The sequence below is a fragment of the Theropithecus gelada genome, chromosome 15, assembly GCF_003255815.1.
Source record: "Theropithecus gelada isolate Dixy chromosome 15, Tgel_1.0, whole genome shotgun sequence".
In the NCBI taxonomy this organism is placed as follows: Eukaryota; Metazoa; Chordata; class Mammalia; order Primates; family Cercopithecidae; genus Theropithecus; species Theropithecus gelada.
In genome coordinates this window covers 42,715,569-42,739,619 of record NC_037683.1, presented here as the reverse complement: position 1 = coordinate 42,739,619, position 24,051 = coordinate 42,715,569, and the positions used below count along the sequence as shown (strand labels likewise).

Below are 24,051 nucleotides of genomic sequence, written 5' to 3'. Positions count from 1 at the left end.
GAACCCTTCCTCTGCTAAGCAGAACCCTTGGTAAATACTCAGAAATGAAGCCAGCAAAAGCTGGAGGCAAGGTGGAGCTGGGCGTGGGTTAGCAAATGATGGAGGAGCAGCAAGGGAAAAGGGAGCTGCCCTCTGACTCCCTTCTCATTGCCACACTCTTCTGGTCTTAATGACTGTCATGTCACTTTGTTGAAAAGGCTGCTTGTGGCAAATGTGCCCAGGTGACTGCTTCTCTGCTTGGCTCAGCCGCCTTCTTGCACAGCTCTCCATGGGTGCAACTTTCATACCGCATTCCTTGAGAGAAGGGACTGAGTTTTTATGGCTTCTGTGTTCCCAGTCCCTGACCACTCCCGTGCAAAAAACCAAAGCACAAAAACCCCAGATCTTAACAAACACCCAATAGGCAAAAGAAATACTGCTGTTCCCATTATAAAGAAGAGGGGAAGAGTACAGAGTTCAGGGAACTTCCCCATGGAAACAAAACCAGAACCGAGGAAGTTGGAATTCTTGCTGCTTCTGTTCAACCACATTGTTTTGTGGTGGAGGCAAATCAATTCATGGGGGCAGCCTTATGCCAACCGGGTGTGCCCTTGGGGTTCATTTAGGTCACTGGTTGGTTCTGAGATAGATGAGTACAGATGAAGTGCTGCCCACATTTTCCAGAAAGACTCCTCCCAAGAGACACCTCACAGGTATGCATGGAACTACAGTGTTGGAGACCTCATTCTGAAGTTAAAGTTGAACCTGTATAATGTCAGCTGAAGTCTGTGTCTTAAGGCAAGATCATGCTGGCAAGAAGTCCAGGACAAAAAGGGAAGAATAAACTTTGACTTGGGAAAAGGGTACCCTGTCCAAGAAGCCAGGGCAGGGCTATCTGCCTAGGCAAGGTGGGTGCTGTGGTTGTCAGAGCATTCTTCTATCTGTGAGGATCCTGTTCACCTTTCCTTCATTCAACAAATGCTTGTCAAGAACCTACTCACTGGCAGAACCTGTGTTTGGTGCAGGGGACACATGAAGGACTCATACCTTACTCTCAAGGTGCTTACACTCTACTGGAGGCAACTGCTAGGCAAACTGCTGACAAATTCCATATAACTCTCACTCACTGTCCTGGACTGTAAGCTGGCCAGGCCTTGGAGCTATTTGGGTTGATAGGCTATTAGCTCTAATACTAAGGAGCCCCAAATGATGCTGCAATTGGTGATTTGGCTGCTTTTGCTGGTTCCTCATTGCTTGTCACTTCCAGAGGCCAAGTTTCAAAGTTTGTATTTCTTTTCTTTTCTTTTTTTTTTTTTGAGACAGAGCTTCACTTTTGTTGCCCAGGCTGGAGTGCAATGGCTCGATCTCGGCTCACCACAACCTCTGCCTCCTGGGTTCAAGTGATTCTCCTGCCTCAGCCTCCCAAGTAGCTGGGATTACAGGTGCCTGCCACTGCACCCAGCTAATTTTTTTGTACTTTTAGAGAGAGGGTGTTTCTCCATGTTGGTCAGGCTGGTCTCGAACTCCTGACCTCAGGTGATCCGCCCACCTCGGCCTCCCAAAATGCTGGGATTACAGGCGTGAGCCACTGCTCCCAGCCCAAAGTTTATATTTCTAACTTCTGCTTCCAATGTGCTATAAGATGGGAAGGCCTAAAATTGCCTGTGGGAACAAAGCTAACAGAGATGTTCAGGTCTTTGCTTAGATGTGACCATCTCATTGAGTCTTCTCTGACCACCTTATTTAAAATGACACTCCCTAACCCCCTTCTCTGCTTTTTCTCCAAAGCTCCTATTGTTTGACATGCCATATTTTGCTTTTTTATTAGGCTATCACCCTTCTAGATAGAATGGAAGCTCCATGAAGATAGGAATTTTAGTCCGTTTTCTTCACTGCTGTAACCCTAGCACCTATGCCTGACATACAGGAGGTCTCAGTAAACCGTCAAGTAAATGCATTGAGCAAGGTTAAATTTTACACATAACAAAGGCAGTGTGCTGCAGTAGAGAACATTGGATTTGATGTTGGACAGATGTGAGTTCAAGTCCTATTTCCTGCATGTAGCAATTGAGTGAGCTTTGGCAAGTCACCTCCTCTTTTTGAATATTAGTTTATTCATCTGTAAAAAGAGCATTGTAATTGGACTTCATCATGGGATGGCTGTGGAAAGCAAATAAAATAATGGATGTGAGAACATGGTGCGAATTGCAAACTCCTGTGCGGGAGTGACGTATTTAGTCTTCAAGGAGAAGGTACTTACTGTTCTGGAGAGTTTATATCTTCTATGGGATCTTTGCATGTTCGAGAGGGCTCTGTTGTGTTCCACTGTAGCTGGGGATTTTGATCGAGGTGATTTTTTAAAATGGCCTTTCCTCCATCTGAATGCAAAACAATACCACAACACGTTCTGTTAACTTAGTTTTTAAAAATCAACAATGCAACTTTTAGTAGGATGATACCCCAGGAGAGAGAATGCAAAAGAGCCCATTATCCCCCCCCGTGTTCTCTAAGCTGAGGTCTGTGTAGCGGCTCTCCTGGGACCCGGGCGGTGAGCTGAGAAGCCTCCAGCAGTCAGCAGTCAGGGATGGAAGCAATGTGCTAGGGATTTGTGTGGCATGCCCCGCGCTCTCCTCTCAAAGAACAAAAGGGGCAAAATCAAGTCGACTAATGTAGGAAACATAACTTAGAAACAAGAGGTTCTAACATTCTTTTCCATGGGCACATAGGGATGTAATGACAAAGAAAAAACCTCCAAGGTGTATTTTTCATAGAGCAGCAAAGATTGCAAAGAGAAAGAAGTCAGTAAACTGCTGGTGGGAGAATAAATGGACATAATCTTACTGGTGGGCACTGTTGATCTGTGTCAAACACCATAAAAGGACCTATTTTTTACCCGGAATTTCTACTTCTTGAAATTATCCTAAGGAAATAATTAAGGATCTATGCAAAGATATATACAAGATGTTCAACCTTGGCATCTTTTTTTTTTTTTTTAGATGGAGTCTCACTCTGTCACTCAGAATCGTGCCACCAGTGGCATTATCTTGGCTCACTGCAAACTCCACCTCCCAGGATTAAGCAATTCTCCTGTCTCAGCCCTGAGCAGCTAGGACTACAGGTGCATGCCACCATGCCCAGCTAATTTTTTGTATTTTTAGTAGGGACGGGGTTTCACCATATTGGTTAGGGTGGTCTCGAACTCCTGACCTCAGGTGATCCACCTGCCTCAGCCTCCCAAAGTGCTAGGATTATAGGTGTGAACCACTGTGCCCAGCCTCAAACTGAGTATCATTTATAATATTAAAATGTTGGAACTAATCTGAATTTGTCTGGTAATAATGGATTAGTTACATAAGTTATAGGATCTCCATTCAAAATAATATTGTGTAGCCACAAAACATGGTGATTTAAATTCTCTCAACCCTCTTTGTGCTTCAGGACCATACAAGGAGATTGAAAGAAATATAAAAATCAGGTTCCCACCCGAGATTTGGATTCATGTGATCTGGAAGGGAGCACTGGTGTCTTTGTTTTTGCTTCAGTGGGCAACCTTATGTCATTTTGCATCTACGTGAGTACAGCTGCTCCTCATTATTCATGAATTTTGTATTTGTGACCTCCTCTTCTCACTTAAATTTATCTGTAATCCCCAAATCAATATTTTAATGCTTTTGTGGTCATTTGCTGACATGCACAGTGTGGGAAAATGTGAGTTGCCTGATGCACGCGTTCCCAGCTGAGGTTGAACAAGGTGATGCACTGCCTTAGCGCTTAGCTCTTATATTGTAAATAAGTATCTTCCTGGAGGTTTATTTAGTGACATGTTTTTCACATTTTGTGCTGTGTGTTGGTGAGTTTGCTGTTGAAAATGGCCCCCAAGCACAGCGCCGAAGTGCTGGCTAGTGTCCCTAAGCACAAGAGGGCTATGATGTGCCTTATGGAGAGAAAATACATGCGTTAGATAAGCTTCCATCAGGCATGAGCTATAGTGCTGTTGGCCATGAGTGCAATGCTAATTAACTCATATATATTTAAAAAGATGTCTTTTTTTTTTTTTTGAGACAGAATCTCACTCTGTCTCCAGGTGGAGTGCCGTGGTGCGATCTCGGCTCACTGCAACCTCCACCTCCCGGGTTCATGCGATTCTCCTGCCTCAGCCTCCCGAGTAGCTGGGACTACAGGCACGTGCTATCATGCCCAGTTAATTTTTGTATTTTTAGTAGAGACGGGGTTTCACCATGTTGGCCAGGATGGTCTCAATCTCTTGACCTCGTGATCCGCCCACCTCGGCCTCCCAAAATGCTGGGATTACAGGCTTGAGTCACTGCGCCCAGCCTAAATAAGATGTCTTTAAACAGAAATATGCATACAACAGAATTATATATTGATTGGTGGACAAAAATGTCAGCTTGTGATGTCAGCCTGTGAGAGACTCCCAGGGACCTAATCCTGTATAGGAGCAATGGTTCAGTATTCACAATCCACTGTCGATGGAGGCTTTACAGAAAGAACACAACTACCGCTACTGTAAACCAGCAGAATCGGCTGCATATCATACTGCTATGGTCTGAATGCGTCCCCCCAAATTCATGTGTTGAAACTGAATGAAGAATGTGATAGTGTTAAGAAGTGGGGCCTTTAGGAGGTAATTAAGTCGTGAAGGCGGAGCCCGCATGGATGAGGTTAGGGCCTTTATGAAAGGGCTTGAGAAAGTGGGTTTGCCCCTTCCCCCGCTCCTTCTGCCATGCGAAGATGCAGAGTTCCTCCCCTCCAGAGGATGCAGCAATTCAGGTGCCATCTCAGAAGTGGAGGCCGGACCCTCCCCAGACACTGAACCTACTGGCACCTAGATTTAGGACTCCCCAGCCTCCAGAACTGTAAGAAATACATTTCTGTTATTTATAAATTACCAAGTCTGCAGTATTGCGTTATAGCAGCACAAACACACTAAGGCATGGAGAATAAATCCCGAAAGTGGGATTGCTGGGTCTGAATGATTTCTGTTTCAACCAGCAACATTTGAGACTGCCTCTCTCATAACCTGTTTCCTGGCACTCTGAGCAGCTTTTTGATCTCTGATCTGTGCCAGTCTTTGAGGCAAAAATGGTATCTCATTGCAGATTTAATTTGCATTCCTTTAATAAGGAATGAGACTGATCATCTTTTCATAAGTGTAAGAACGATTTCCAGTTCCTTTTATGAGAACTCTCTTTTGCTCATTTTTCTTTTGAGATGTTGGTCTTTTTCTTACTAATTGGTGTATAATGATACATACTTTTTGTATTACTGCATATCATTTCTCCTTATATATAAGGGCATAAGCTTGTTATCTGAGTTAATTTTTGGCTTTGTTTGATTTTTTGGCTATACTTATCACGGCTTTTGCATTATGAAAGAAATGCTTTTTGTACCTAAATTTATCAACCTTTCCTTTTGTGATTTCTGTTTTGCATCAAACTGAGACAGGTCCTCCTCTCTCTGAGATTTTTTTTAAATTTTACTTTGGTTTCTTCTAGTACTTTCATGTTTTCACTTTTTATATTTAAATCTTTTATTCATCGGAATTAATTTTTGTGTAGGTGTGAGTTTAGGATCTACCTTATTCTCCTCCAGATGCCTACCCATTTATCCCAATGAAATTTATTGAATAATTCCTTTTCTCCCACAAATTTAAAATTCCCACTTTTACCAGATACTAAAGTTATTAGAAGTAATTTTTATTCTTGTAATTTCTTTATTATCTCAATTTAAACATTTTTGTAATAACCATGTTACATAATATTAATTACAGAATATTGCTACTGTAATAAGACCACTTATTACTTATATAATAAGAATAAAAGGCCAGGCATGGTGGTTCATGCCTGTAATCCCAGCACTTTGGGAGGCTGAGGTGGGTGGATCACCTGAGGTCAGGAGTTTGAGACTAGCCTGGCCAACATGGTGAAACCCCATCTCTACTAAAAGTACAAAAAAATTAGCTGGGTGCAGTGGCAGGCACCTGTAATCCCAGCTACTTGGGAGGCTGAGGCAGGAGAATCGCTTGAACTTGGGAGGCAGAGGTTGCAGTGAGCCGAGATCGTGCCATTGCCCTCCAGCCTGGGCAACAAGAGCGAAACGCCGTCTCAATAAATAAATAAATAAATAAATAAATAAATTAAAAGAAACAAAGATTTTTCATTGATTTAAACTAATGTTATAACAAATTGATGAATACATGCTAATGGAAAAAACCAAGCCATAGAGAAACATAAAAAAGGTAATGTGGCCGGGTGTTGTGGCTAATGCCTGTAATCCCAGCACTTTGGGAGGCTGAGGTGGGCAAATCACTTGAGGTCAGGAGTTTGAGACCAGCCTGGCCAACATGGTGAAACCCTGTCTCTATAAAAAAAAAAAAGTACAAACATTAGCTGGGTGTGGTGGTGGGCACCTGTCATCCCAGCTACTCAGGAGACTGATGCAGGAGAATTGCTTGAACCTGGGAGGCAGAGGTTGCAGTGAGCTGAGATCATGCCACTGCACTCCAGCCTGGGCGACAGAGTGAGACTCCATCTTAAAAAAGTAAAAAAACCATAAAAATAAAAAAAAAGGGTAATGTAAAATAGTCCCTTCTCACTCACTTTCCACAATACCATTTCTTTTCACACGAGTCAATACTGTTAGCAATTTGGTGTTTGTTTTTCTAAACCTTTTAAAAAATGCATTCACACACACGTATATGCATTTGTGTGTCCCATAATCATAATGTTGGCTTTCATCTTGCTTTTTTCACCTGGAGATGTTTCCATATCTGCACAAATAGACTCACCTCACTTTTTAATAGCTATAAAATGTACCCTGTTTGGCTATATCTTAATTAATGAAACCACCCCCAAATAATGAACATTTAAGTTAATTCCAGTTTTTCTCACCTACAGACAGCATTGTGAGGAACATCTCTGTGTTCTTCTCTGCACACCTGGGAGTATTTGCGAGGGGCAGGTTCCTGCTAGTAGAACTGCTAGGTCAAGAGGTTTAACATGGAGCATTTAGACAGTGCCAGGCTGACTTCTAATGCATTGCAGAAGAATGCTCATTTCCAAATACTCTTACCCATTCTGGTAACCTTTTAAATTTTTTCCAAAAGGTAGGCAAAATTTTTTTTTTGTGTGTGTGTTTTTTTAAATTTATTTTTGTAGAGATGGGGTCTTGCTATATTGTCCAGGCTGATCTCAAATTCCTGGACTCAAGCGATTCTCTAGCCTTGGCCTCCCAATATGCCAGGATTATAGGCGTCAGCCATTGCGCCTGGCAGGTTTGTTTTTATTGTAGCTTGCAATTCCCAAGTGGGTGGTGTGATTGAGCATCCTATCCTAACTAACTAACCATTCTTTTCTTGCACATTGATGAGGTATATTTGAAACTGTGAAATATTGTTCAGGGAAGAAAGGGTAAACTATTCACTAAGAACAAAAGGGAAAACAAAATGTGTCTGCCCCCAGTCAGGACACTGGGAATGCTGGCCCTAGTGTGTAGGTGTGGAGCTGGAAGCCGAGGGAATGGGAAATCGAAGCCCCAGGCCTAGGCAGGGTGGGGCTCAAAGCAGACAGTGAACTGTGGTCAGCAGACAGAGGTTCCAGGTGTGCCAGCTCTGCGTGTCTGAGTCCCGTGCCCTGTTTGAACCTCAGTTTCTTCCCCTAAAAAATGGAAGATGAACAGCTGGTGTTTGAAACCAAGGTCCCTACCACATTCTGGGGCCTTGGCTCTCTTACCTGTGCTCTCAGTGAAGTTTCCCAGGTTGAGGATGTCATTGAGCTCTTGGTAGTGGTTCTGTTTAATGTAGGTGGTCTTTTCTGGTGTGTCCTGCAGCTGCATGGTGACCTCTTCCAAATCTTTATCCAGCTAGAAGACAAAGGTTCCAGTTGAGTCAGGGTCCCTGGCCCAGCCCTGGTAGCTAGGCCACTAGGGCCAAAAGGTAGGTCACAGGGCTGGGCCTTTACCTGTATTCAGGAGTGCCCTGAGAATCAGAGGGGTTATTGCATCTTGGTATGGAGAGGCAGAAGGACCCTGACAGCTCTTTGTTCAAGGAGAAGCTATGATGACAGGGACCTGGGCTTTGCAATTATGTGTTCAGTGTAAGCTTGGGCCTTGATGAAGCAGACAAGCAAGCCCAGGGAGGTAGGGCAGGGAGAACGTAAGAGCTCAGGCTCTATGCAAACCCAAGGCTGCCCCTTACTTACAATGAGGTTCTCCCGGCTTGTGAGAACCCAGTCTCTATTTCTTTTTCTGTAGAATGGGGTAATAATAGTACCTACTTCAGGGGGAGGTTGTGAAGATTAAACGAGATAATACATGGAAAGTTTAGCCCAGTGCCTGACACATAATAAGGGCAACCTGCTACTATAATAATATTACTATTATTACAGGGTCTCACTCTGTCACCCAGATCAGAGTGCAGTGGTGCAATTACAGTTTACTGTAGCCTTGACCTCCTAGGCTCAAGCCATCCTCCCACCTCACCCTCCCGAGTAGTTGGGACTACAGGTGCAGGCCGCCATGCCTGGCTATTTTTTTTTTGGTAGAGATGGGGTCTCTCTATGTTCCTCAGGCCGGTCTTGAACTCCTGAGCTCAAGCAATCCTCCCACTTTCGCCTCCCAAAGTGCTGGGTTTACAGGCATGAGCTACTGTGCCTGGACTTATAATTACTATTATTGATACTTAATAGGACCCACAGTGGGGAGGACAGACATGCAGGGCTCGCAAGCTCTGAGCCTCACGCTATCACGGAGACCCTGACTTGCAGGGACTCACTCAGAGGAGTTAATCAGGATGGGTCCCAGTCATCCCCACGTTTTTATTTTTAGAGACAAGGTTTCTCTATGTTGCCCAGGCCGGTCTTGAACTCCTGGGCTCAAGCGATCCTCCCACTTTGGCTTCCCAAAGCATTGGGATTACAGGTGTGAGCCACGGCACCTGGCCCATTCCCAGGTTATATAAAAATCAGGTGCAAGTCCTGGGGCAATTCAGCCCCAGAGAAACCTGGCAATATGAGTGTTGGTAGTTGTGGGGGGTGGTAGTCGGGGTGGGTGGTGAACATCTGTGATATTACCATATCTGTATACATATAATGGCTTTCATCCATGATTCCTGGCTCCTGTATCTCTTGTAACAGTCTTTTGTTGTAATGTTGGGGCATTTTAGGCCTCAGGAGCAGGCCTCATGAAACAGAATCATGCTCTCTGACCTTCTCCTGTCCTTTCTCACCTGCTCAAGGCAGGACTCTAATCTGATTGTAGGTCAAAAGACCTTTATCACAGAGAGAGTCCTGCCCATACCCTGGAGGAAAGAATGCTACAGAGAGGCCAAGAAAAGTCTGAACAGACAGACCTTGCTGGGTTTAGATCATGCGTTTTTGTCCAATCACATTTCTACACAGTTGTCAATCATGCCTCGTGTAATGAAGCCTGCATAAGAACTCAAAAGAACAGGGTATGAAGAGCTTCCGGGTAGCTGAACACGTGAAGATTCCTGGAGCGTGGGGCCCAGGGAGGCAGGGAAGCTCCACACCCTTTCACCCATCCCTTGCTCTGTGCATCTTTTCATTCGTGTCCTTGGTAATAAGCTGGTAAATGTGTTTCCCTGGGTTCCGGGAGTCCCTCTAGCAAAGTAATTCAACCCAAAGTGGGATCCTGGGAGTCCCAACTTGAAGCTGGTTGGTCAGAAGTTCCAGACGTCTGACTTGTGGCTGGTATCTGAGGGTGGGGTGGGGGTCAGTGGGAGCCTTGGGGACTGAGCCCTCAACCTGTGGGATCTGAAGCTATCTCTAGATCCGTAGTATTGGAATTGAACCGGAGGCGCCCAGCGGGTGCATTTGGTCACAGAAGTCTTCTGTGTTGACTGTTGTATTGGTGCAAGAGCACAGGAAAAACATGGTTAGAGGATTTTTCCAAACAGCATCCTGCTGTAGTATAAGGGAGGAGATCTGATCAACTATCGGATGCTGTTCTGATGTCAGGAATACAGCCATGAAATTGTTTAATACGTTTTCATGCGGAGGAGGAGGGAGAGAGAGACTCTTTTCTATGTGACTTAAATGGCAGGAGTAGGATCAAAGGGTGGGGACAACAGGAGGCCAGATTGTGATTCATTTCCAGGAAAAATAACGCAACAATTTAGAGTTTTAAATAGTGGCTTGGGTTTCCTAACGTGAGTGAACTCTTCATTGCCGAAGTGTGCAAGTAGAAGCAAAATGTGCAGTGACGTGGTAGTGCTCATCATGAGAGGCCTGATATGGAAACAGCCCGTAATAGGCTTTGGGGGACAGAAACCCTTCTTAGTTTGCTCTGGCAGCTGCTGGTGGGTTGCCTCATCCTGAAGCAGTCATCTTTAGGTGCGCAGACAACTGTGTGGTGGCTCTCTGTGGCAGAATTCTGTGAGCCCCCCAAAGGGCTGCCAGATCTAGCAAATAAAAACCCAGAATGTCCAGTCAAATTTGAGTTTCGGATAACGAGTTCTTTTTCAGTATAATTATATCCCAGTATTATTCGGGCTATACTTTTACTGAAAATATGACTGGTTGTTGAACTGAAGTTTGAATTTGACTGGGCATCCTGTATCTAATCTGGCAACCGTATGTCTCACTTCTTCCTTGCAGCTGTCCAGCTAGAGATGATGTTTCCCAGCCTCCTCTGTCACTGGGTGTGCTCTTGTCAGTTTTTGCTGATGTGACTAGGGCAGAACCAAACTGTGCACAATTTTTGGTGTTACTGCTTAAGAGGCAGTCCCTCATGTGGACTTTCTATCTCTTCCCCTCCTGACACTGTGAACCAGACATGCCGTCCACCCAGCTCTCCCGCTATGAATGAGGAGAACAGCCTGGAGAGTTGGGGAAACCAGAGGGCAGGAACCAAGCCCAGCAATGACCTTGGGGAGCAGAGCTGCCCCACCCGGGACCTCTCTCTTCATGGCCATTAGGTAAAAGGGAAATAAACATATTTTCTTTGGGCCACTTTATTTTGGGGCCTTGTTTAGCCAGCATCATAACCAATGTACTTTCCTTGGTCCCTTTCCTGTCCCCCTCCCTAATCAGAATTCCTCTCTTAAAGCAATACACAGCCTGCAGAGCATGGGTCCAGGCATACCTCCAACCCAAAGGGAGGGGTAGAGGAGGGGAGGTAATTTGTTTTCCCTTCCCTGGTCTACAAGGCTTGGGCACAAGGCAATCTGGCTATGGTCTCTCTGGAATATTCAAGAACCAGTTGAGAACCCTTAGGACAAAGGCGAGGTCTGCGCCACTATGTCTTGAAAAGTTTCTTTTCACTTTCTCTTCTCTTGTACATCATATAGATGTGGTGGTTGCTGGGTTGTGCTGGGAGAGTGAAAAACTGAGAGGGAGAGAGACACAAAGAGAGACACAGAGAGACACTAATGTAGGAAGCTACAATAATCCGGAAGCTCACAAATCTCTCTGAGTTCCTTTCTGTCTGGGGATGGCTTGAATCAGGTGGTGCTGGCCTCCAAGAGCCTGGGCGAGGTGGCCAATGAGCTCATGTCGGATTCTGACAAACACCTCTGTGCGGCTTATGTCACCCCTGGCTCTCGCAGCTGTAACTGCAGCTGATGACACTGCCCGGTCATGCTGCAGGGATGGTCTAGAGGAGCCTGAGAGTCCCTGCACGGGGTCAGAGGGGCTTCAGTGGCAGACGGGGCCCAGCTACTAGATGTGGAGGGAGGTACCTCTGTGATCTTCATTCGCAGGCGATGGTTTTCTGACTGTAGGCCCTCCAGGCGGGATGTGCTGGCTTGGTTCACACTGGTGACCGAGGTGGACGTTTTAGAATCCTCTTTCTTCTGATTCTGAGTGAACTGGAATCGTCTGTTCTGCGTTGCTGCATCTGGGTTTGTTCGCAGGGTGATGAGCTGAAAGGACAAAGGTGGGGGCAGGGTTGAAGAGAGAGCCCTGGGTCCTTCCTCCCATCCCACATGGCAGACTCTCCCAGCAAATCCTGCTCTGGAGACGACAAGAGGCCCCAGGAAGGCCACAGGCTGGGAGTCAGGAGACCTAGGCTCAGGCCAGACTCTGCCACTTGCTTGTATGTGACGTTGGGCAGGCCCCTTCCCCTCACCATGCCTCTGTGTCCTTCCTGGTCACTAAGAGTCTAGTCTCCTGACCCTGATGCCACCTGCGTCCCAACCAGGGCCCCTGAGGCCTCGCTCCAGCTGCCTACCAAGTTGCCTTAGGCCTTGCTCCTTGTGGAAAAAATAAGCCCCAAGGGCAACAGCTGTGACAACAAAGAGATAGAGGAGAGCAAAGGCCTCTGTTTGTTAAACCATTGATGAGTTCTAGAAGCAGGCTGGTAACAAGCTGTGTCATTGACAAAAGCTTGTTTTTCAGCAGCTTAAAACAACACATGGTTATTATCTCAGTTTCCGTGAGTTAGGAGTCTGGGCATCACTTAGCTGCATCCAAAGACATTTTGTATAGAAAACAAAAGTTGCCACTTGACCCTGATCTTACCGGCTTATTCTAGAAACATCTCTGATCCAGGCAGGCTCTGGGCTCAGCTCTGGAAAGCAGGAGTGGAGTGACCCATGGCCCCTGCTCACTGGGACCTCATGGTCCAGAGGCGTGGGCTGGGGATGAAGGAAGGACTCAATCTTCACCAGGCCAGCGGGTATCAGGGACAGCCCACCACAGTGCCGTGGCCTGCTGGGCTCTGAGGACGGTGTGGAGGGATGGTGCGGGGAAGGGAACTCCAAGGGAAGAACTGGCATCTGCCAATGCAGGGAAGCCTGGGGGAAACGGCAGGGGAAGGGCAGGTTGGGTGGTGGACAGGGTTCTCTGGGGAGACTAGAGGAGACCCGAGGGTCCTGAGAGCCAGCCCAACATCAGAAACTTGATCCTAGAGCCAGGAGGACAATGAGGAGCTATTGAGCGTGACGGAGCAGAGTGCCACAACTGAAGCTTGGCTTAGAGATCATCGGGCCTCTTTTACAGGATGGAAAGAATGTCAGAGTGCAGGCAGGGAAGTCATGGCGTTGCCTGGAGTCTGGGCGGGTATAAACGACTAAGGCGTGTACACCAGAGGTGTTCCAGTGCAGAGCTCACAGTGCCTGGGGGCTGACTGCATGCCCAGGAGGATGGAGGCACCATGGGTAGCCTGTTTGCTGAAATGGACCCAGGTGATCTTTCCTCTCCCCTGTTCTGAGGCAGATGCCTCCCACTTGGGTCAGTAACCCCCTCCCAGCTTTGTAACTCTGTGTCCTGTTCTTTCCTTTTTGGGGGGGGGGTGGTAAAGGGTCTCACTCTGTCACCAAGGCTAGAGTGCAGTGGCACAATCTCAGCTCACCACAACCTCTGCTCCTCCAGGCTCAAGTGATCTTCCTACTTCAGCCTCCTGAGTAGCCGGGACTACAGGTGCGCACCACCACACCTGGCTATTTTGTTTTGTATTTTTAGTAGAGATGGGGTGTCACCATGTTGCTCAGGCTGGTCTTGAACTCCTGGCCTCAAGTGATCCTCCTGCCTTGGTTTCCCAAAGTGCTGGGATTACAGGCACGAGCCACTACACCCAGCCACCTTCCTTTACTTTCGAGACCTACTGAGGTCAGGCTTCCCTCGACACAGATCACCCTACTGCAGGGGCTCCTGAGAAGAAAGGCCTCTGGCTCACCCGCCCACTGCGAGGTAGGATGATGTTTGAAAAATCTCTCTGTCGGGTGCCGTGGCTCATGCCTGTAATCCCAGCACTTTGGGAGGCCGAGGAGGGTGGATCACCTGAGGTCAGGAGTTCCAGAGCAGCCTGGCCAACATGGTGAAACCCTGTCTCTACTAAAAATACAAATTTAGCTGGGTGTGGTGGCGTGCACTTGTAATCCCAGCTACTCAGGAGGCTGAGGCAGGACAATTGCTTGAAACTGGGAGGTGGAGGTTGCAATGAGTCAAGAATGTGCCATTACAATCCAGCCTCAGCAACAAGAGCGAAACTGTGTCTCAAAATGAAGAAGAAGAAGAAGAAGAAGAAGAGGAAGAAGAAGAAGAAGAGGAAGAGGAAGAGGAAGAGGAAGAGGAAGGGGAAGAAGAAGAGGGAAGAAGAGGGAAGAAGAAGGAAGAAGAAGGAAGAAGAAGGAAGAAGAGGAAGAAGAAGGAAGAAGGAAGAAGAAGGAAGAAGGAAGAAAGAAGAAGAAGAAGAAGAAGGAAGAAGAAGAAAGAAGGAAGAAGAAGAAAGAAGAAGAAGAGGAAGAAGAAGAAGAGGAAGAGGAAGAGGAAGAGGAAGAGGAAGAAAGAAGAAAGAAGAAAGAAGAGGAAAAGAAGAAGAAAAGAAGAAGAAAAGAAGAAAAGAAGAAAAGAAGAAGAAGAAAAGAAGAAGAAGAAAGAAGAAGAAGAAGAAGAAAGAAGAAGAAGAAAGAAGAAGAAGAAAGGAGAAGGAGAAGGAGAAGGAGAAGGAGAAGGAGAAGGAGAAGGAGAAGGAGAAGGAGAAGAAGGAAAAATCTCTCTTCAAGGTGGTCCTGAAGGTCAACCCTTCAAATAAATGGAACACGTAAGTGGTTACTAAAAACGGTGATTTTTTTTGGCGAAGTGGCTTATGCCTGTAATCTCAGCACTTTGGGAGGCCAAGGCCAGAGGATTGTTTAAGCCCAGGAGTCCAAGACCAGCTTGGGCAACACAGGGAGACCCCGTCTCTATAAAAAAATTAAAAAATTAGCTAAGCGTGGTGGTGATGCCTGTGGTCCTAGCTACTTGGAAGGCTGAGGCACGAGAATCATTTGATCCCGGGAGGTTGAGTTTGCAGTAGGCCGAGACTGCATCACTGCACTCCAGCCTGGGTGGCAGAGTGAGAAAACAAAAAAACAAACAAACAAAAAAAGCATTATCTCCTAGCTATTAAGAAAAAGGCTGGAAGGAAACACATCAAAAACATTAACAGTAAAGAATACCCCAACAAAACATGACCAGTGATTATTTTTGGGTGGTGGGACAAAGGGAGATTTCTGAAAAACCTGGCCTTTATTACTCTGCATTTTCTGAACTTTCTATAATGTGAATTATCTTCATCATGAAAAAGGAATGGGTAAACCTTTTAGAGAATGGAGAAAAGCCAGCAATGCCCCTGTGCTGGAGTCGGAGGGCAGAGGCCAGGTGGTGGGGCCAGCACCCGTACCTTCGGCACAAACACCAGGCAGAGGGTGATGGTGCTGCAGAAGATGATGACCAGAGCCACGATGCAGAACTGCACGTTGGGCTGGTCCCGGGTCAGGAAGGAGACAGCGGCCCCGATGATGCACATGATCCCCACGTTGTAGACGCTCATCCCAATGTACTTGCTGTCGTTGAGTGCAGGGATGCTGACGTTGCGGGTCTCCCAAGCTAAGAAACAACCGAACAACTGAAATGGTGAACAGAAAGGGGAGATGATCGTTACCAAGGGGCGGCACACACCCGCTGCTCTGAGAAGCTGTGGAGTGGAGGGTTACTCAGGAGATGGGCTGCAGGGAAGGAGGGTGGGGGGCCTTGCTGTCAGCCAGGTCTTCTGGATGTCACCATCTGTCTCCACTTGTGACCCTGCTGAGTCCTGCCAAGCAAATGCAGATTGGGGATGTGACAGCTGTCCAGTTCTCCTGCACCCCTATGACTGGTTCATGCACAGACCTGCCCGAGGCCACTGTGGAAGGGGACTTCAGATAAGATCTCAACCTTCTTCCTCACTCTCTAGGGAATACTAAGGCCCAGAAGGGGTGAAGAGGTCTGCCCAAGGTCACACAGCAATATGGTAGCAAAAATGGGCTGTGTTTTTAGAAATTCACTCCAGTCTTTTCTCTATTAAACTAAGCAGATCCCTTGTGTCTGAGACTTCTATTGTCCTCAAGTGCACATGGACGCCCAGAATAGAGACTACATTTTCCAGCTGCCTTAGAGGCTAGGCGTGGTGTGTTACTAGCTTCTGACAATGCCTGTAAATAGCAGTGGTGTGCACATGTTCTGGGAAGTGTCTTTAAAGGGAAGAGGTGTTGCTTTTCCTCCTTCCTAACAGCTGGAGTGGAATGTGATGGGTGGAGCTTCAGCATCTGTCTTAGATCACAAGGCTATGATGTGGAACCTGTGTAATGATGTGGTGGGGGCTGCAAGATGCAAAGAGCTGAGATTCTGGGAGCCTTACCCCAGCCCTAGATTGCTTACTTCTGGACTAGGTTTACCTGAGAGGAACATTTCCTGTCTCTTCAACCATTATTATTTTGGGTTTTTCTGTGACTTGTAGCTCTACTCGTAACCAATAGATGTCTCGACAGAAATGGACAGAGTAGAGGCCAGCTATGATCTGAAGCAGGGTGTCGAGGGTTTAACCCTTATGGGTGGTCTAAGGGGAGGGTGGGCTGCAGGGACAGTGCAGGTGGGTGTAGGGCAGAATGGTGGTGTGGCGGGCAGGAGGAAGAGCCAAGATAGTTGACTGGTACAGGAACCTCTGCTTTAGTGCGGCCCTCCAAGGGGCCTTCTCACAAAGGCGCCTCTTCCGTGTGGCTTCAGCAGGACAGCTTCAGGCGTCTGACAGCTGCATGAATCATTTAACATCACACCGAGGACCTGTGTTTAGAGATTTGATGGCCACATAGTGCTGTGTGGTAGAAGCGGGGCTGGACACAAGGCCGGGGGATATGGAAACTGCTCTGCCATCTGTTGGCTGGGTGACCTGGGCAAGTCACTTCACCTCTCAGGACCTCACTTTCAACGTCTGTGGACTGGGGGGAATAATAATAATAATAATACCAATGTCACAGGGTTTCTGTGTGGATGAAATGGGAGGATGGATGTCAAAGCACTCTGTAGACTGAAATGTTCTGCACCACGGTAAGTTCAAAGCTATTTGTAATTGATCTTATTTTATACAACCATGATTGTTTTTCTCTCCCTTGTCCTTTATCCTTTCTCTAAATGTGTTATCTCACAGCCTGATTTATTCCTTTTTAAAAATTCCTTTTAAAACGGGGAACCAGGCCAGGCATGGTGGCTCACATGTGTAATCCCAGTACTTTGGGAGGCCAAGATGGGTGGATTACCTGAGGTCACGAGTTTGAGACCAGCCTGGGCAATGTGGTGAAACTCCAGTACTACTAAAAATATAAAAATTAGCTGGGTGCGGTGGTGCATGCCTGTAATTTCAGCTACTTGGGAGGCTGAGGCAGGAGAATTGCTTGAACCCGGGAGGCAGAGGTTGCAGTGAGCAGAGATTGTGCCACTGCACTCAATCTAGCCTGGGTGACAGAGTGAGTGAGACTCTGTCTCAAAAAAATAAAATAAAATAAAATAGGGAACCAGGAGCCCAGGAACCAGATACTGAGTGAGAGAAGTAAACCAACAGCCATTGAAAGCCTGTTCTGTATTGGTTCCTTTACCCACGACCCACTGTGATCCCATGGTAGCTGTGCCATCTTGCAAAGGAAGAAGCAGAGGCCTGGCCAGGAGAGGTGACCTGCTTGGGGTCCCACAGCGTGAATATCAGGGCTGGATGGGCCCAGGACTTGGGCTCTCTGACCAAGAGTCAGTGTGCCCTCCTATCAGCCATGCTACTGATGGGCCACCAAGCCACTGTGAGGGTCCCTACAATAAATGTGGGCTACCCTGGGGACCTAGTGGTTGGCTGTAAATCTCTAAAGAGTGTCAGGAGGAAACACAAAGTAACTTGTTCTTAGGCCCTCAAATAGTAGATTGAGGGTTCATGGGTACAAGTTACACTGAGGAAGATTTCTTCTGAGGATTAGGAAAAACTTTCTAGAAAAGCACTCCATCTGTGGGTTGAATGATGGCCCTAAAAGATGGCCCATATCTTAATTCCTGAAAACCGTGAATGTGACCTTATTTGGAAAAAGGGTATTTGCAGATATAATGAAGGATTTTGAGATGAGATCATCCTGGATTATCTGGAAGGGCCCCAAATCCAATGACAAGTGTCCTTATAAGGGACACATAAAGGAGACCATTGGGGAGAAGAAGAGAAGGCCACGTGGAGACGGAGGTGGAAACTAGAGTCATGCAGTCATAAGCCAAGGCATGCCTGGAACCATCAGGTGCCGGAAGAGGCAAGGAAGGATGCTCCCCTGCAGCCTTCAGAGGGAACACAACTGTCTGGATTTTGGACCTCTGGCCTCCACAACTAGGAAAGAATACATTTCTGTTTGTTTTGTAAGCCACTGTTTTGTGGTAATTTGTTATGACAGCCAAAGGAGACTAACACATTATGCATGAATGGCACAGGCTCCTTTGGAGAGGGTGAGCACTCCATCACTAGAGGTATAGAAGCAGTTAGTGAATGAATGCTTTGGGGGAAGCTCAGGGTGGGCTGGGGGTTGGGGCCAAAACATCTGACAGTGGGGTGGACCTAAAGGGCTGTGTGTGCTTCTCCCAGCCTTGAGATTCTGTGGCTCTAAAATAGAAGGAGTAGGGGGGTGGCAGTGGGATTTTAGTCATAAACCTTCAGGGCTAGGAGGCTGGGGACCGTTCCTTGCATATTCTAAATGGTAAAGCATTTGCACTATCAAATATAGCTTTTGTTGACATGAGCTGGCTGAAGCTGTTAGCTTCACGGGAAGACGTACAGTCATCTCTCATCTCCAACCACTTTGGAAGTAGGTGGGAGAAGATAATGAATGATCAAAACATTACAAATAAGTCCAGTTTAAAGATGTCAATATGATTCACCATAATCTACTTTCACAGAATGAGTCTCAGAATCAAGGAATATCAAGGCTGGAAGGATCATGGAGAGTGTCTAGATTCACTCTCTTTATTCAACAAGGGCCAGGGGAAGTGCAGGTCATTGACACGACATGCTTTCCCATGACAGGGAGCTTGTCCTTCTTAGGGGCTCCATGGCATCTGTGGACAGTGCTCCCTGTTATAAGAATCCATCTTTACATGGAGATGGAGTCTGCCTTCCAGCAACTTTGCTTGGGGCTGACGGTTCTGCCCTCAGGTCTGTGCCACCCATTGCTGACAGCTCTTCCAAGCTTCTGGTGACTATGAATGTGTCCTTGTCCAAACCCAGGAACTTTGGCCAGTCCTCAAGTTCCTATTTCTATATTGGGTACCTCCTGTGGACACCCCCAGGGTCATTACCTTGTGCTCACATTGCAGCCCAGTGGTCCTGTTGCTTGCATGGGAGCTCAAAAAACTTCTACGGAAAACCATAAAAGGGTGTCAACTGGTATGAAGTGGGGACCAATCTTCGCCTAGGGTCCTCGTACATGCCCTTCTGGCATGGCCTCTCACAGGACACAGGATCCATCACTAACACTTCTCTGATGCGGCAACAGGTAAGAATGCATTTGAGCAGCACGAGAGGTTCCAGTTTATTTGACTTTTGGAGAAGGCTTCATTTTTGGCCTCTAAGTGGGGTCACACAGGGGTGAAGGGTGGCTTAACCTCCCTGTGGAAAGATCTGAGGAGGATGCAGTGACCAGCTTCATGTCACTGGAGGGCTTTAAGTGGAACCATGGTTTATATAGGATATAGGAGAGAAGATTCAAGGCTCAACCTGGGCTGAAATACGGTGGGGCTGACCTTTCAAGTTCTTCCTAATGTTGGCATATCACAACGTGGCTCCATATGTGATCTTTGATTTTTTTTTTTTTGTTTTGAGATGGAGTTTCACTCTTGTTGCCCAGGCTGGAGTGCAATGGCCTGATCTTGGCTCACTGCAACCTCTGCCTCCCGGGTTCAAGTGATTCTCCTGCCTCAGCCTCCAGAGTAACTGGGATTACAGGCGCCCGCAACCACACCCAGCTAATTTTGTATTTTTAGTAGAGATGGGGTTTCACCATGCTGGCCAGGCTGGTCTCGAACTCCTGACCTCAGGTGACCCACCCACCTCGGCCTCTCAAAGTGCTGGGATTGCAAGCATGAGCCATAGCACCTAGCATGATCTTTGATTTTAAAAGATGAGTCAAGTGGAAAGAGTGCTGGGTTTGGAGTTTAGAGGTTACTAGGTAGCTTTTGGCAAATCATTCAGCCTCTCTGAGGCTTACCCTCCCCATCTATTAAATGGGGATGATCCTGCCCACCTCCCATGGGCTTAAGAGAGGATCCGCTGAAATGCTGGAAATGAACATGCACTGGATGTCAGCAGACTGCTCTTCCTGGGAGCGGTGCAGTGACAGCTGTGAGGCACAGCCACAAGTTTTTGGGTTACTCTCTGGTTAAGATCTTGACTCTGCCGCTTACCAGCTGGGTGACCTTGGGCAAGACACCAAGCCTCGGTGTCATCAGTGAAATAAGGATGTTACTTGTACCTATCTCATAGGGTTGCTGCAGGAACTGAGATAGCATGTGGCAGGCACTGAGTACACAGAGAGTAACTGCTTAGTCATGGAGGCTCTGTTTATTTTTACATTGATGGAGGCCCCTGGGAGACAGAGGCCCAACAGAGAAGTGTCCCCCCCCCAACTCCATCTCCTGCTCTGCACCTACCATGAGAAGTCCCTTGTAGGCATAGACGATGCCAAGCCAGATGGTCATGTGGGTGTTCTCACAGTGCTCCAGGAGAGGGCGGATGGAGATATCCCGTCCTGCTGGGTCAGGCTGTGCAAAGAGAAAACAGAGACTCCAGGGATGGCACAGGACACTCTTCCAGCAACAGGGTCCTCATCTGAGAGTCCTTTTCCCTCTTGTGAGCCATAGCCAATGACACTGTTCAGTGGGCCATTTGGACTCCCCATCTCTGTGTTCCTAAGGTGTGGAGCCCAGGCCTCAACTAGCATTGACTGCCTTCGGTTTGTTGGTAGCAATTCAACTCTGCACTCCAGTTCTCTGCATAATTCATGCCTCTCCAATTTGAGTCAGAGCTCCTGAGGGTAGGAACTGGGTCACTTCTGTGCCCCTAGGATCTAACACAAAACCTGGCCCAATGCAGGTACCTCTAATATTTATTGAAAAACTGAGGGTGAGAATGAGGTATAAAGTTATGTCAGGAGGTCTTCATGTATCTCTGGGGTTACCTCTGTGCAACTGGAGATATAGGATATACTGGCCTGCCCGAGCCTGGGGCCTGCCAAACCCTTCTGAGGAGACCCTCTTGCCCACAGCCCCATTGCTGAAGCAGTAATGGCAGCCATGTTATGAACCACATGACTCATCCTTGGCCAGAGCTGACTGGACAAAGAACAGGCACCTGACCCCAGGCAGCCAATCCAGAGGCTTGTCAGATACCTATGAAGTTTCCTCCTATAAAGTGCTCTGCCTAATGAGGGTTGATGGAGAGGATCCTTCCTGAGCACATTCTCTCTGGCAGGAACTTGAATTGGGAAACTCTGGGAGATAATTGGCCAGATGGTGGCAACAAGACAAAAAGACACCCAGGGAATGAAACAATATCTACGGTACATTAATTTTTTCTGAACCATTCGAGAGTAAATTGCAGATATCCTGACCCTTCACCCCTGAATATCCTAGCATATATTTCCTAAGAACAAGGGATTCTCTTGCACAATCACATACACTTACTAAATTTAGAAAATTTAACACTGATACAGTATATTGTCTAATATACTATCCATTTTCACATTTTGCCAATTGGCTTAATAATGTCCTTTAAAGCAACTGTGGTTTTTCCAATGCAGGATCCAATCCAGGATCATTATTGCACTTACGTGTCTTTGGTTTCCTTTCATCTCAAACAATTCTTCAGACTACTTTGGTCTTTCCTGTCATTGTTTCTGAAAAATCTAGTTCAGTTATTTTGTAGAAGTCCCTCAATTTGGGTTAGCCTGAATGTTTTATATCCAGGTTTTATGCATTCTTGGCAGGAATCCTACATAAGTAAGAGTCACATCAGGGGGACGCGTTGGCACTTTGTGATGTTATCTGTGATCACTTGGTTGACATGATGCCTGTCAGATATCCATTTCAAAGGTACCATTTCCCCCTTTGTAATTAATAAATAATCTGTGGGAGCTACTTTGAGACTGTGTAAGTATCCTGTTCTCCCACAGAGGTTCACTTGGTGGTTTCAGCAACCATTGATAATTCTTACCTGAGTCATTTATTACTTTGGTAGCTGCAAAATGGTGATTTTCCAATTCTACCATTCTATTTAAACACTTGGCATTCTCCTGCAAAGAAGAAGTTTCCTTTCCTCCCATTTATTTATGCATATCAGTATGTTCCTTTTTTTTGAGACAGAGTCTCTGTCACCCAGGCTGGAGTGCAATGTCGTGATCTCCACTCACCGCAACCTCTGCTTCCTGGTTTCAAGCAATTCTCAAGCCTCAGCCTCCTGAGTAGCTGGGATTACAGGCACCTGCTACCACGCCTGGCTAATTTTTGTATTTTTATTAGAGATGGGGTTTCCCAGGCTGTTCTTGAGCTGCCAACCTCAGGTGATCCGTCTGTCTTGGCCTCCCAAACTGCTGGGATTACAAGTGTAAGCCACTGTGCCTGGCCTAATACGTTCCTTTTTAATTCAATGTCTTATAATCCTTTGCTATCTTATTCATGTTGATGCTTACATTTTTCCAGATTTGGCCAGTGGAAAACAACTTCATGCTACCTTCTATGTTTTTTCCACATATCACCATAATTTTTTGAGCACTTTCTTACTTCTTGGCATAATGATTCCAGCACTCCTTGAACTTTTCTTGCTCCCAGCCTTGCAATCAACCATTTCTCCAAGGAGTCCTTGTTCTTTTTAGTGGAGAATGTTGTTTAGAAACCAAGATGTGGCACTTGATGGTCTCACTGTTCCTAAGTTATCACTACTTCTAAGCTCTTTTTAAAATAATGTATGTATGTATGTATGTATGTATGTATGTATGTATGTATGTATCTACCTACCTACCTACCTACCTGTCTGTCTGTCTAGATAAGATCCAACACTGCTGAGTTCTTGCTTGCCTTCCTCATTCCATATTTTCATCACTCTTCTCCCATAGTGGAATCCCTGCCTTCGAACAACATCAAATATTTACTCATTTGTTCAGTCCTACATAGGACACTAAATAGTTGCAGAATTGATACATCCATACAACTGTCAAGCACAAACTTACTAAATTGAAGATTCCTTTGCCATCTGTTTGCCACTGAGAGTATATCACCAAATAACTGTGTTCAGGATGTTATATTCTGATGGAGTGGTGCTGTTGAGGCCCAGGGTAAAGCCACACTCCTGAGGGTAAGGCATGGGCATCCCCAGGGTCCATCACTAGGAAGAAGGGTTACTTTGATGGGACCCAGGGGTAGAAGGCAGATCTTAGGTGTGGTTTGGAAACTATTTTTTTTGGTCTTGCTCTCCAGGCATGGCCTTTGAAGCAGGCAGTGACCTGGGCTTCTGTGAGCTGGGGGAAAGATGGTGCTCCCACGTGGAAGCAGGAGGAGCTAGGAGGGGTGGGACCTGCAGCTTCAGGCCATTTTTTGACCAGATCATCCTGCTGTGTGTTCTCTCAGACTTGATTTGCCTTTTGCTGTCCCAAGCCACAGAAAGCCTTAGCTCAACCTCTTTGGGTCCATGTGCATTGAGTCCACACTTGGGCTGGAGTGCTAGAGGGGATAACATGGTTTCCTGAAGGCTCTGCAGTGAGAAACACCCCAGGGGAGGTGATCTCCATAAACTAAAGTCAGAGTGGCCAGGGGTAGAGATTTCCCCCCCACTGCTACCCACTTAGGGGCTGGGCTGCATTTTATTAAGGGCAATGGGGATTTCCTGACATCCTTTCATTGTTTAATTAAGGTGACAGAACCGGCTTGGTCCAAGGTCAACTGACTTAGCAGCAGAATCTGAGTTTCTCCAATGTGTGACAATCAAACCGACATCAGAATGCAGTAGCACGGACCCATTCCCGTTATGCATGAACGGCAAACCCATGAACAGTGATCATGTCTTTTCTTCTACAACGAACAGCAGTAATTTATGATGGAGTCTTAGATTCTCGGTGTGGAGAAAATTAGTTGTGTCATACAGCATTGCTCAATGGGATGAAGTGCTCGTCACAGGAAACTGACAAGGCTTGTCTGGCTTACACACTGCAGTGGCAGGGAGCCCCTCCCTCCTGCTCCTGGTGAGGTGGTGCACAGTGCTTTCACTGAGCCACAGCCTTCTCCTCCTGGACCT

The 24,051-nt window shown here is 46.6% G+C and overlaps 1 protein-coding gene across 1 annotated transcript in view; it reads right to left on the bottom strand.

Moving 5' to 3' along the window:
- The window catches only part of GABBR2 (gamma-aminobutyric acid type B receptor subunit 2), a 426,464-nt gene that overhangs the window by 3,777 nt on the left and 398,636 nt on the right, over positions 1-24,051 (bottom strand). The window contains exons 14-18 of the mRNA XM_025360393.1: positions 20,418-20,528; positions 15,121-15,345; positions 11,696-11,878; positions 7,731-7,860; positions 2,240-2,357 (exon numbers count right to left, since the gene is read on the bottom strand). Of these exons, the coding sequence (XP_025216178.1) occupies positions 2,240-2,357; positions 7,731-7,860; positions 11,696-11,878; positions 15,121-15,345; positions 20,418-20,528 (767 nt within the window). The remainder of the gene's footprint in view (positions 1-2,239; positions 2,358-7,730; positions 7,861-11,695; positions 11,879-15,120; positions 15,346-20,417; positions 20,529-24,051) is intronic.